This window comes from Mus caroli, chromosome 14, assembly GCF_900094665.2.
Source record: "Mus caroli chromosome 14, CAROLI_EIJ_v1.1, whole genome shotgun sequence".
Classification (NCBI taxonomy): domain Eukaryota; kingdom Metazoa; phylum Chordata; class Mammalia; order Rodentia; family Muridae; genus Mus; species Mus caroli.
Window position 1 is genome coordinate 44,141,614 of NC_034583.1, and position 13,673 is coordinate 44,155,286.

Consider the following 13,673-nt stretch of genomic DNA (forward strand, 5'->3'; position numbering starts at 1 on the left):
AGGGTGGCCTCAAACTCAGAAATCCACCTGCCTCTGCCTCCGGAGTGCTGGGATTAAAGGCGTGCGCCACCACGTCCAACTTGAAAGTCCTTTTCATGACAAAGTATTCTCCTTTCTTTTTATTTTTATCTGACATTGAAGGCTATATTTTGTAAGATAAACTTTTTTTGGGGGGGGCAGGGTTTCTCTGATTTGCCCTGACTGCCCTGGAACTTGCTTTGTAGACCAGGCTGGCCTTGAACTCACAGAGATCCTAATGCCTCTGCCCCTCAAGCACTGGGATAAAAGGTGTGCACTGCCCAGCTAACCTTTCTAACTAACATTTTCTTGTAAGTGACTGGATGAGTTCTAAACCCTCTAAGAAGTTTCTGCTTTTCCCTCTACTCTTCCTCAGTTATAACAAGATAGTTTTTATCCGCCAGTTCCTGATTTGGGCTAATTTCGTTGGACTTTGTATGCCTAACAGTACTCACATCATGACTACTGACTCTACACATGTGGAAGAGATCCTCAGATCTCCTGAGAAAACATCCAAAGTTGAAAAGCCTGAACAGAGAAGCTCACAGGAGTGCACTCAGAAGGCTGCAGAGCTTCGGTGAGAGCTAACATTTTGTGCTTCAAACCATACTGAACAGAAAAGGCAAGGCTTCTAGCTCCACGTTTCTTCACTTCTGAGGAAAAAAAGATTTCCTTGTGTCTTAAATACAGACCCGCCCTTAGTACACCCCATTAATCCCCCAAATGAAGGTAAAGTTACTTTGTTCAAGGAAGCACCCAGGTTTAAAAGTGATGTCTAATTGAGTGGCAGACAAAGTAACGAATCAGAGAAACATTTGACAAACTAGGATCTGCCCAACTCTCGGGAGGAGAGGAAAGGAAAGGGAAGTTTCTTAAGGGGCAGTACAGATGGGGAGGGGGGATAGAAGGGAATGGGAGAGGGAGGACGGGGAGAGGGAGTGGTCCTTTTACAGGGGCAGGGTGCAAAGAAAACAAGCTAGACTAGACACAGATGAAGACAGAACGAGACCGGGTGAAGAGCGAGAAGATCAGAACAGATTGACAGATGGTTTGAGCAGTTCAGGAGAATCTGGGAGAAACCAGATTGGATCGGTTATCATGGAGAGGAGTTTGAGTCAGAACAGCTGAGTTGACTAGCTAGCCAGAGATCAGAAAGAAGAAAGGGTGAGTTTATTCAGCAGCAAGTCTCAGAAGCTGAAAACATTCTAGAGACCTAGATTAGATTGTACGGAGGCTGGAAGCTTTTGGCACTAGGCCTAGGTTAGTAGACTGAGGTAGTAAACCTCCAGGGTGACAATTACATCAGGCAAATAAAAGTTACTTTTACACTAGGCGTACCTAGAAAATTAAGAGAGCAGTGGTGGTTGGTGATTGCGCATGCTTTTAATTCCAGCAGGCGGATCTGTGAGTATGAAGCCTGGTCTACAGAGTGAGTTCCAGGACAGCCAGAGCTACACAGAGAAACCCTGTCCCCAAAACTAAACAAAACATCCCCAAAACAAAACCCCCTGCCTATAAAGAAGTAGGTGAGCTAGGTGTTCCGGTTACGGTGTCTGTAGATTATCCCGGCACTCAAGAGGCACACTCAGGTGGGCCTCTGTTGGAGGCCAGCCTGGTCTACAAGGAGAATCCCAGGCTGACACAGTGAGACACAGTCCTCTCAAGAAAGGGGAGGGGGAAGAGAAGAAGTGAATTTCTCCCTGTAGCCCTGGCTGTCTGGAACTCAATCAGTAGACCTCAAACTCAGAGATCCCCCAGCCTCTGCCTTTTGAGTCATGGGATTAAAGTCATGTGCCACCCCTGCCTGGCCAGAAATTTTTAAAGAATTGATAAAATATAGAAAGAGATGGATAGAATACTTATCCCTTTAATGGGATAATCTAATTTTTTCCTTCCCAATTCCCCATCTCAGCGCAGTTTCTTATAGGTCAAAGCCTTCTCTTCTCTCCTATCTATGAGTTTTTGAAGCTTGTTTGCCCTGACATATCAGGCTTCATTCTTTCTCTAAGGCCTCCTCCCCACCACGTGGGTGACCTCCACTGCCATCGTTACTTATTTATCTATATTTTATGTATATGAGTATTTTGCCTGCATGTTTGTCTGTGTGCTACAGGTGTGCCCAGTGCCCATGGAGACCAGAAAAGGAAGTTGGATGCCCTGGAACTTGAGTTAACATGGCATTCTCCCTTCCCTCTGCCATGCCTCTCCTTTGAGGAGCTGCTGAGATTTGCAGCTTGTCTGCCCTGAAGCATTTCCCCTTTAAACCTGACTGTCCTAAAGCTGAAAGGCAAAAGGAATGAAGGAAGGAAACCCTGCACAAGTCTGTCCCACCTTTACAAACGATTTTATTTAACTTTTATTACTATTGTGTGTATGATGTGTGTGTGTGTCGGGGGGTGTATAGGTGTACACGTGTGTGTGCATGTCAGAAGACAACCTTCTGGGGCTGCTGCTTTTATTCCACTGTAAGTTCCAAAAGTCGAAATTAAGCTGTGCAACTTCTGTGGCAAAAGTGCCTTTACCTGCTGGTCCAAGAGTTGAGGATTTAGCTCAAGAGTAGAACAGATGGCTGGGTGTGTGTGTGTATGTGTGTGTGTGTGTGTGTGTGTGTGTGTGTGTGTGTGTGTTTATGTGGGATGTTGCTGGAACCAAAGGCAAGACACACCACACCTGGCAAAGAAAAAAAAAATTAAAAGACTCTAGGGAGATTAGCCCAGTCAGTAAACTGCTTGTCATGCAAGCCTGAGGACTGGGGTTAGGAACCTCAGCAGCCACGGAAAACTTGGGTGAGGCAGCAGCATGTTCCTCCAATGTCAGCACACAGGACACAGGGGACTCTCTGGAGCTCACTGCCTAGCCAGATTCTCTGTGAGAGACCTTGTCTCATCATATAAAGTGGAGGAAGATACCAACATCAAACTCTGGCTTCTACATGCCTGTGTGTGAGAATGAGTGCGAGCATGAATGTACACACGCGCCCTTGCGCACATGCGCACACACACACAGACAAGTAGACTGCACTGTTTAGTTGTTCGGTTTCATAGCAAAATTGAATAGGGACTATCATATTCTCCTGTCTACAGACTTTTCAGGTTATTTTCATTTTACCTGTCTGAATGTTTTGCTTGCAAGTACTGTGTGAGTGCCTGGTGTCTGGGGAGGTCAGAAGATGGGGTTGGAGCCAGCATGTGGATGCTAGGAATTGAATCCCAGCCCTCTGCAAGAGCAACAAGTGACTTAACTGCCAAGTCAACTCTTCAGGTTTTTATTTTTTCAAAAATGTATCATGTTTTTGTATGTATACAAATGAATTTTTGCCTGCAGAGACTGTCTGCCTGGTGCCTAAAGAGGCCAGAAGAGGGCGCCCTATCCCTTGGAATTAGGATTTACTGCTGATTTACCCTGGGACTCTGACCTTCCAAGAGCAGAAAGTACTCTTTACCACTGAACTAGAAGTGTGGTGTCTTTATCACAAAAATGAGCTAACAGCCAGAACTGGGGGGTGCACACCTTTAATCCCAGGACTTGGGATGCAGATGCAGGTGCATCTCAGTGAGTGCAAGGCCAGCCTAGACGAGGGCATTCCAGGCAGGCCAAGGAAAAATAGAGAAAACAAATTAAAAAATGAACAAACATTAAGGCAGAGGCAAGAGCTGATGTTAACATTCATCCTTGCTGTTGTGCACACTCGGAGTTTGGGCGAGTGTGTAACTACATGGATCTGCATTCTATATCACATCATATCCACTGTACTAAAAATACCTGTGCTCTGCCTGTCTATGTCTCCTTTCCCAATCGCTGATGATCTTCTGTTTTCTCTGTATACAGTTTTGCCTTTCCCCCCAAAGTATTGTATAGCTGAATAGCTGAAACTATACAAATACAGCTCTTTTCTCTTAAACATATGCATTTAGAATTCTACCAGGTTTCCATTACTTGATAGCAGCCCTCCTTCACCCATCCCTGCTACCTTAGGCTGGGTAACAGACAGTCCAGTGAATTTTTATTTTATTTTGCTTTTTTGAGACAGGGTTTCATGTAACTCAGGCTGGTCCAAACTCACTGTGGTGCAAAGGGTGACCTTGAACCTTTGATCCTCTTGCTTCTACCTGCCAAGCACTGGGATTACAGCCATTCACCACTGCATCTGGTTTACACAGTGCCAGGGACCAAACCTGGGACCTCTTACATGCTTGGAAGTCCTTGTCTCTACCCAATGAACTGCAAACCCAAACCTGTGGAGATCCTTAAACACTGAACATTTAAGCCCCATATTTAATTACTTGGAGGTGGAGTCTCTAAATATCAGTGTAATTTTAAAGATCTCATTCATAACTAGCTAGGAATGAGAGTCACTGAGACAGAATGAGCCTAAATCCTTCCTAAAAATATTTTAAACCTTTATTTATTTATTTTTGAGACAGGGCTTTACTAAGTAGCTAAGTAGCTCTGGCTGCCTTGGAACTTGCTTTGCAGACTAGGCTGGCTTCGAACTCACAAAGATCGGCCTGCCTCTTCCTCCAAAGTGCTGAGATTAAAGTTGTGTGCCATCAAGTAATTTGTTATGCTTTGTTTTGTTTTTGCTTTTCTTTTCTTTTTGTTTTTGTTTTTCGAGACAGGGTTTCTCTGTATAGCCCTGGAACTCACTTTGTAGACCAGGCTGTCCCCGAACTCAGAAATCCACCTGCCTCTGCCTCCCAAGTGCTGGGATTAAAGGCGTGAGCCACCACACCCGGCTTGTTTTTGCTTTTCAAGACAGGATTTCTCTGTGTAGCCCTGGATGACCCAGAAATCTATTTGTAGACCAGGCTGGCCTCCAACTCAGAGATCTGCCTGCCTCTGCCTCTCAAGTATGAGACTTAGGATTAAAAATATATGCCACCATCCCCACTAAATCATTTTTTTAAAAGGCCAGCTTGGTCTATCTAGAGATATTGTCTCAAAAATGTAAATTAGATCAAATACCTGGAAACATCATCCCATAGGTTGGGAAATAGTAATAGCTTTCCATTGTGGCTATATTTACGGTTCTAAGGAAATAAGGCATATATTCAGTTGGATTCTGTAAGACTTCTGAGAAATTTTAAGAGCCGTAATTAAAAAAAAAAAAAAAACAGTTCCTATTTTTTCTTAGAAGTCAAGGTTTAAGGTTGGTGGTCTTCAGGTCTCTGCTGTCACAGTTAACAACAGGAGAAGGGATATTTTGCAGACTTCCTACTTCTGATATGTTATGGGAGACAGAATGGGTAACAGCAGAAGGTCCCAGATGGCCCCAGATGGGACAGTTAGTGTCTTCTATCTGCAGAGTTTCCATTAAGGAGAACGTGGAGCTGATTCGCCTTAAGAAGCTCTTACACGAGAGGAATACCTCCCTGGCAGCCACAGAAGCCCAGCTGACACGAGTTCAAGAGGTGACTTGTTGTAACCAGCTGTGCTTCTTAGAGAGGGGAAAGCCCACGGACGGGTTCATGCATGAGGCCCGAAACTCAAGCCCTTCAAAAAGGGCAGCGATGTCACTTAAAAAATGAGCCCATCCCTTTCCCTCCTTCTTCCTCCTCTTCCTCCACTTTGTATCCACCCCTCCTTTGTGTTGGGCTTTGATTCTGTAAAGTAGGCCGACTGAAACTCACCGTGTAGCTCAGGCTGGCCTCAAACTTACACAATCCTTTCTTTGCCCACACCTCAAATGCTGGATTGCCAGTGTGCCCACCACACCGGGATGGTTTTTGTTTTCTCTTTTACCTATGTGATCTTTCAACTCAAGGACACTAAGGTACTTGCCTCAGGTCATATAATTTACAGAGGGTATTCAACCCAAGCCTTGCGAGTCTATTGCTTTCTCAGTATTGTTCACCATTTCTGTTATGGAGAAGGCTCAGGCCCTGGCCTGGTAAGATGGAATTTGGCAGAGTTAATCTGTGTCAGGTAAGGCCTCAAGCCAAGGGATCAGAATGTAATTCTGTAATCATCATGGATGGAGTCAGGCCTTTGATGAGCACTTCCTATATTCTGAGGACCTGGTCCTGGGTGCTTACAGTGCCCTGTAACACAGCGCTGGCCGAGGTCCTAACAGCACTGAGGGAATAACACCCCAAAGAAGATAAGTAACTGGGTCAAGGTGTAAAAAGATGAAGAGGTAGAGTAGGTATTTTAGTTAGTGTCTTACTGTTGTGAACAGACCCCGTGACCAAAGCAACTCTTACAAAGGACAACCTTTAATTGGTGCTGGCTTACAGGTTCTGAGGTTCAGTCAACTATCATCATGGCAGGGAGCATGGCAGTGTCCAGAAAAGGTTTGGCTCTGGAGGAACTGAGAGTTCTCCATCTTGCTCCGAAGGCAAACAGAAGGATGGCTCCCAAGTGACTAGGTCTCAAAGCCTTCCCCCACCGTGACACACTTCCTCCAACAAAGCCACACTCTCTATAGTGCCACTCCCCGGGGCCAAGCATAATTCAAACCACCACAGCAGGGGTTGATTCAGGCTAGAACCATAGCTCTCCCCTTTACCAGGTTAGATGCCACTGTGAGGATGGTGGAAATGTGGTGTCGAGGTCTAAGTGAGACTCAGCACTGTCTGTTTATTGAGCCAGTATGTACAGAGTATCAAAACTGCGCAAAGCACCAAGATAAAGATCCTACTGGCAAAAGTGTCTCTTTCCAGCCCCCGGTGTTTGCTTGTTTATTTAAGTCAAGTTAAAGATCACACTGAAGAGTGACACAGCTCTAGTCTCTAAGGCCATTGCGGGAGTGAGATTGCAGCAAGTTCATAGAACAACTCTACATGAGGAACGGGAGGAAAAGAAAAGGAGTGGTCAGGTCCCCAGAGACAGATGTAAAAGCAGAAGAAGATTCATAAAGGGGGTTGGAGAGATGGCTCAGTGGTTAAGAGCATCAGTTGCTCTCCTAGAGGCACCATATTTAATTCCCAGTAGTTCACGTGGACACTCACAACCATCAGTAACTCCAGTTCCAGGGATCCAGCCTCCGCAAGCACTAGGCATGTGGTGGTGCACAGACACACGTGCTGGCAAAACACCCATGTACACATGCAGTAGAAATTAAAATTTAAAAACCTTTTAAATCGGACTCATCAAAGAGGAAGTTCATGAGCTGAATTCTGAAATATCAGGAGAGTATCTTGCAGTACCAGGAATGCAAGAAAAGAAAAAGTTCCTAGGAAGGTGAATGTCGACACACTGAAGTCTTAGGTCCTAGAGCCCATGGTAGGAATTTGGGCTTCAGCCCATAGACAGTGGCAGCAGGGGAGGGAGTTTGCATAATCTTATTATAAAATCAACTTCCTCCCCCCCAAAAGATCTCACAGGCTTTTAAAAGCATGAGAATTGAAACACATCTTGGTAGATAAAGAATTTCTTTAGGGAAAGGGCTACAAAGTACCAATAGTTACTAGTCCCAGGTGGCTAAAGTAGGAGAGTTTTTATATCGTGTCCTGAAATCTTCAGATGTCTCTAGAATCGCAATATCTCAAGGCAATCATCAATTACATAGCAGGTCCGTGGCCAACCTGGCGGGGTGAGAGCCTGCCTTAAAAAAAAAAAAAATCAAAACAAACAGACCAACCAAAGCTAGGAAAGGGGCTGAAGAGATGGCACAAAGGTCGGAAGCACTTGTTGTTGCATGGGATCCAGGTTCCGTCCTGGCACCCACATAGGGGCTCACAACTGTCTCTAATGCCAGGTCCAGGAGATGTGATGCCCTCTTCTGACCTCTGCAGGAACAGGTACATATGTAATGCATATACATTCATGCAGGCAAAACACGTATACACATAAAATCACTAAATCTAAAAAGAAAATCGTAGAAGTCAGGAGCACAGATTAAAGGCTGGAACAGCAGATAACAGATTGTAGACACAGAACTCTTACTGATCCCCGGGCAGGGGAACCAAGGACCCAGGTGGACAGAAGCCTGCAGAAAAAGGGATTTTAAGTCCCAGACAAAAAAAAAAAAAAAAAAAAAAATGGACCCTGTCCCCAAAGGAGCGAGTGAGGGCAGCGGAGAAGTGGGCTTCTAGGTTCCTGCTCGGGGTGAGTGGACACAGTGGCGTCTGCGCCTTCCAGGACGTGGCTACTCGGCTGAGGCCTACATAACGCAGCGTTTCTTTTCCTCTCTCTGAGATAAGGTCTCCCTGCAGCCCTGGCTAGCTTGGAACTTGTTATGTTTCTAGGCTTGACTAAGACTCGAAGAGATCCTCCTGCTTCTGCCTCCTGAGTGCTGGGTTTAAAGGTGTGGAATGCCGCACTGGACTATGTATATCTTACAGAGATGTCAAATAGCTCATGAAATTGATGAACTGGTGAAATAATGCTTACTCATTTCTTCCAGGCATACGAAGACTTGCTTCAAAAGGTAATTTTTGTGGTGGTGGTGGTGGTGGTTGCTTGAGACAGGATCCAGGATCTCTCACTCTGTACAGCAAGCTGGTCTCAAACTCAGAGATCTCTCTGCTTCTGCCTCCTGAGTGCTGGGATTGAAGGCACATGCCACCACTTCCAGCATCAGAAGGAAATTAATATAGCTTCTTTGATTCTATTTCTTAGTAATCAAAGCTATCAAATCCAAAGAAATCTGTGTACATCTGTGGGTTATATGACAGCAGAATTAAGGCAATTAAATTGGTTATTAAGTCATATTGTTTCTAATAAGATGAATTATGCTATCACTATAATAAATGATATTTATTGTATTGTTTTCAGCGAAATCAAAATACAAGTCCTAAGTTAAGTGGTATTTTTTTTTTTCAGTTTATCACCATGGCAAACTATAACATTTACTCAGAAATTCCCAGGAGTCAATTCTTTTTTTCTTTTTTAAAGATTTATTTATTATATGTAAATACACTGTAAATGTCTTCAGACACACCAGAAGAGGGCATCAGATCTCATTACGGATGGTTGTGAGCCACCATGTGGTTGCTGGGACTTGAACTCAGGACCTTTGGAAGAGCAGTTAGTGCTCTTAACCACTGAGCCATCTCTCCAGCCCCCAGGAGTCAATTCTTGTGAGATGTATAAGGCAACAGGGTGTCCTGCGGCTGCTCTTCATCTGATCTTCTTCAGTCTTTGACCCTACCTACTGTGAGCGGTGCATACAAAAGTGCGTAAGTGCCTGTGACTGAGGGTCTCCAAGGAGCTCAGCTGTGCCTAGACAGAAGCAGCCTCAGAAAACGGCACACAACTTCTAGAGCTGGTTTCTCCCCAGGGGCAAGAGGAGAAATAGTATCACTATAAAAATCACCCAAATAGCTTGGAAAATAATGCCAGCTTTTGAAAATGGCACCTAATTTAGAATCAGGGACTAACCAGGTCTTGGAAAAAAAATTATAGCTCCAGCGATAAGTTCAGAATGGAAAGAAAGTTCTCCCTAAAAGGAAAACCATACTTGCAGAGAAATGCTAAGGAGGAAAAAAAAAACAAAGAAGGTTCACTTTACAGGGGCCGGGTACTGTGTTGTTCATTATCCTCAAGGAGAAGGTTCACTTTACAGGGGCCGGGTACTGTGTTGTTCATTATCCTCAAGGTCTGGCTTAATTAGTATTCTATTGCTGTGAAGAGACTCATGGGCAAAGCAGCTCTTATAAAAGAAATCATTTAACTGGGGCTTACATACAGTTTCAGAGAGTTAGTCCATTGTCATCGTGGTTGTCCATTGTGATCATGGTGGGGAGAATGGTAGCACAGAGCCAGGTATGGTGCTGGAGAGGCAGTTGAGAGTTCTACATACAGATGCCCAGGCATCAGGAAAAAGAAAGAGAGTCACTGGGCCTGCCTTGGCTTCTAAACCCAAAGCCCACTCCCACTTCAACAAGGCCACACCTCCTAATCCTTCTCAAGTTGTGCCACTCCCTGATGACCAAGCATTGAAATATATGAGCATACAAGGGCATTCTTAGTCAAACCACCACACGGTCATTCTGTGTGGCCTCCATCTAAGAATACCGGAGTTGCTGCTGTGTGGAGACCACACCTCCTGAGTCATGTGATCATTCTTAGAAGAATTTCCTTTTGTCTGCAGAATCAGGGAATATTGGATACAGCCCATAATGCCTTCCTCAGTCAAGTGAATGAGCTCAAGGCAGAGCTGAGTGAAGAGAGCAAGAAGGCTGTGAGCTTGAGGACTCAGCTGGGAGATGTGTCTATCTTGCAGATAACTCTGAAGGAGGTAAATAATAGTACTGAGAAGACACTATCAACTGTATCGTAGTCCAGGCTCAGGTGAGGCTCAGTATGGAGTACTTACCGTGCACACCTAAGGCAGGCTCTGATCCACAACATTGCATAAAGCAGGCATGCTGCCATGCACAGGTCTCTGAATTCAGTCCATCTTGGTGAAACCCTGACTCAAAGCAAAACACGTACTAACATGCACCTGTAACCATGGCAAAACGTGTGTTAACATAACATACACCTGTAACCTCAGCATGTATAGTAAGTTTGAGACCAGCTTCGATTATATGATAAAACAACCCAATAAATAAATAAATAAATAAATAAATAAATAAGGTCATTTTAAAATAGAGGTTATTTTATGTATGGGCATTTTGCCTCCTTACATGTGCCTATCCCGCCAGACAGTGGTGGTGCACGCCTTTGATCCCAGCACTTGGGAGGCAGAGGCAGGCGGATTTCTGAGTTCGAGGCCAGCCTGGTCTACAAAGTGAGTTCCAGGACAGCCAGCAGAGCTATATGGAGAAACCCTGTCTCGAAAAACCAAAAGAAAGAAAAAAAAAGAAAAAAAAAAGAGAAAAAACAAAAACATGTGCCTATCCCCTGGAACTAGAGTTATATACAGTTGTGTGTGACCATGTAGTTGCTGGAACTTGAATCCTGGTCCTCTAAAGGAGCAGCCAGTGCTCTGAACTGCTGAGCCATCTCTCTAGTCCTGGCACTTTTTTTTTTTAATTAAAAACTGTTGTATTCCAACTTCGAGATGTTAAAAATGAACATCTTAGCAACAATATGGCTACTCCATGAAAAACATTTATTTTACACCTATTGGTATTTTGTCTATGCATGATTTTAGTGTCCAGTGTCTCTGCTGAGGTCAGAAGGCATTAGATCCCCTGGAAGTGGAGTTACAGATGTTTGTGAGCCATCATGTGGGTGCTGGGAATCCAACCCAGATCCTTGGGAACAGCAGCCAGTGTTCTTAGTCTCTAGCCTGTCTTTGCAGCCCTGATAATATTCTCACATATGGGCAGTGAGCCTCCAAGGTGGCTAAACCATGTAGCTAAGACAATTGCAGCATCTGAGGATATACACTTGTCTGCTCTTTTGTCTTTCTCCAGTATTTTTTTCTCTCTTTTGTTTTTTCCTGGGACAGGGTCTCACTGTGTAGCTCTGGCTAGTCTAGAATGCACTCCATGTAGACCAGGGTGGCCTGGAACTCACAGATCTGCCTGAGGCTGAGGCTGAGGTTAATCATGTGCACCACCAGGACTGGCTGTTTCTTTCTCCTTACATTTTTTTTTTAATTTATTAGTGTATGAGTTCACTGTAGCTATACAGATGGTTGTGAGCCTTCATGTGGTTGTTGGGAATTGAATTTTGTAGGACCTCACTCACTCCAGCCTGCCCTGCTCACTCCTGTCAACCCCGTTCACTCAGTCCCTCAAAGATTTATTATAAGTGCACTGTAGCTGTCTTCAGACACCAGAAGAGGGCATCAGATCTCATTACAGGTGGTTGTGAGCCAGCATGTGGTTGCTGGGATTTGAACTCATGACCTTGGAAAGAGCAGACAGTGCTCTTACCTGCTGAGCCATCTCTCCAGCCCTCCCCTTACATTTTTTATCTATTGTGTATCTGTATGCACAAACACACAGACCGAAGCTCAAGGGTGGCAGTCATAGGACAATGACTGAGGGACATTTTTCCCCCCATTTCTATCATGTAGGTTCAGAGGATCAAACTCAAGTCATCAGGCTTGGTGGCAGTTGCCCTTATCTTCTGAGCATACCACTAACCACCTTTATCTTTTATAGTTCATTGTCACTTCCCTGGTGGCAGGAACATAGACATGACGAAAGCTTGCTCAAAAAGTTTTCATTAATTTTAATAAAAGTTCCCACTTTCACTTCCAATTGGTTCTGATCTTTTTTGTTTGTTTTTGGTTTTGTTGACCTTTTTTCTTTCCTTTCTTCTTTACTCTTTCTTTCCTTTCTTCCTTCCCTTCCTCCCCTCCCTCCTTTCTCTCTCTCTCTCTCTCTCTCTCTCTCTCTCTCTCTCTCTCTCTCTCCTCCCTTTCTTTCCTTGCTTCTATGGTTTTTTTTTTTTTGTTCTTTTTTTTGAGACAGCGTTTTACTTGTGTAACCCTGAAACTTGCTCTGTAGACCAGGCTGGCCTTGACCTCAGAGATTCACCTGCCTCTATGCTGGGATTAAAGATGTGCACACCACTGCCCACAAATCCTTCAAATGAAACCTTGTAGAACCAGTATAGAAAAGCCTACGCCCAGGCTCTAATCTGTGATGGGAAGCAAGACCAGAGTGGTCTCAAACATTCTGTCTTTCTTAGTTTCAGGTCAGAGTTGAAGATTTGGAAAAGGAACGGAAACTGCTGAGTGACAGTTATGACAGACTCTTAGAGAAGTGAGTACAGTGTCTGGTCCCAGAGCATCGTTCTCTACAAAAGAACTATGGAACCTTCCAGGTTTAAAACACATTGACCAGGCATGCTGGCACACACCTTTATTCCAAATTCTGGAGGTAAAGGCAGGCAAAAATGGAGGCCACAGGGCCAGTCCGGTCTATAGTGTAAGTTCCAGCCAGGGCTTTAAATAGAGAAAATCTGTCTCAAAGAACAAAACAAAACAAAAAAAAGATAACAATAAAGTTCAAAGGAAAGGCAAATTGTACACAGTAGTACTAGCTTTGCCCTGCTTGTGTGTTTGATAACAGCTGACACTACGTGAAGGTAAGGGCACCTTCACCTTCATTCTAGGTCTTTTATCACTTTTCTTTCTTTCTTTCTTTCTTTTTTTACTTATTTTTTATTTTATGTGTATGGGTGTGTTGTCTGCATGTGTGTCTGGTGTCTTCCTCACAGTGTAGCCAAGAATGACCTTGAACTTCTCTTCTTGCTTCCACCTCCAGGGTGTTGGAATTCCAGGTTTGATCCACACATTTCTGAGGACTAAACTCAGGGACCTTGTTCACGCTAGGCGAGAGCTCTATAGTTATATCCTCAGCCCCCTAAGAAACTTGTTGTTGTTTTTTTTTTTGAAACGAGGTCTCTCTATGTAGACTAGGCTGTCCTGGAATTCACTATGTAGTTCAGAATGATCTCAAACTCACCTGCCTTTGCCTCCCAGTGTGAGGATTAGGATTAAAGTCATGTGCCACTGACACCTGACTGAAAAAAAATCTTAATAATTAGGTAACCCAGTAGTTTTTATATGCCATTTATTCAGAAACACTTGTGGGTTTTTGTTGTTGTTGCTGTTTTGTTTGTTTGTTTGTTTGTTTGTTTGTTTTACAGAGAATTTCCTCTGTGTGTCCCCTGTCCTAGAACTCGGTCTGTAGACCAGGCTGGCCTAGAACTCAGAGATTCTCCTGCCTCTGCCTCCCAAATTCTGGGATTAAAGGCGTGTACTGTCACCACCTGGCTCAGAAACAGTTTTTTCTTTTCTTTAA

At 44.2% G+C, this 13,673-nt stretch overlaps 1 protein-coding gene across 3 annotated transcripts in view; it reads left to right on the plus strand.

The window, feature by feature from the left end:
• The window catches only part of Rpgrip1 (RPGR interacting protein 1), a 50,736-nt gene that overhangs the window by 8,664 nt on the left and 28,399 nt on the right, over positions 1-13,673 (plus strand). For all 3 annotated transcript variants that reach the window (XM_029469308.1, XM_021182684.2, XM_021182686.2), the window contains exons 5-9: positions 467-595; positions 5,324-5,429; positions 8,366-8,389; positions 10,055-10,201; positions 12,556-12,629. In XM_029469308.1, the coding sequence (XP_029325168.1) occupies positions 467-595; positions 5,324-5,429; positions 8,366-8,389; positions 10,055-10,201; positions 12,556-12,629 (480 nt within the window). The remainder of the gene's footprint in view (positions 1-466; positions 596-5,323; positions 5,430-8,365; positions 8,390-10,054; positions 10,202-12,555; positions 12,630-13,673) is intronic.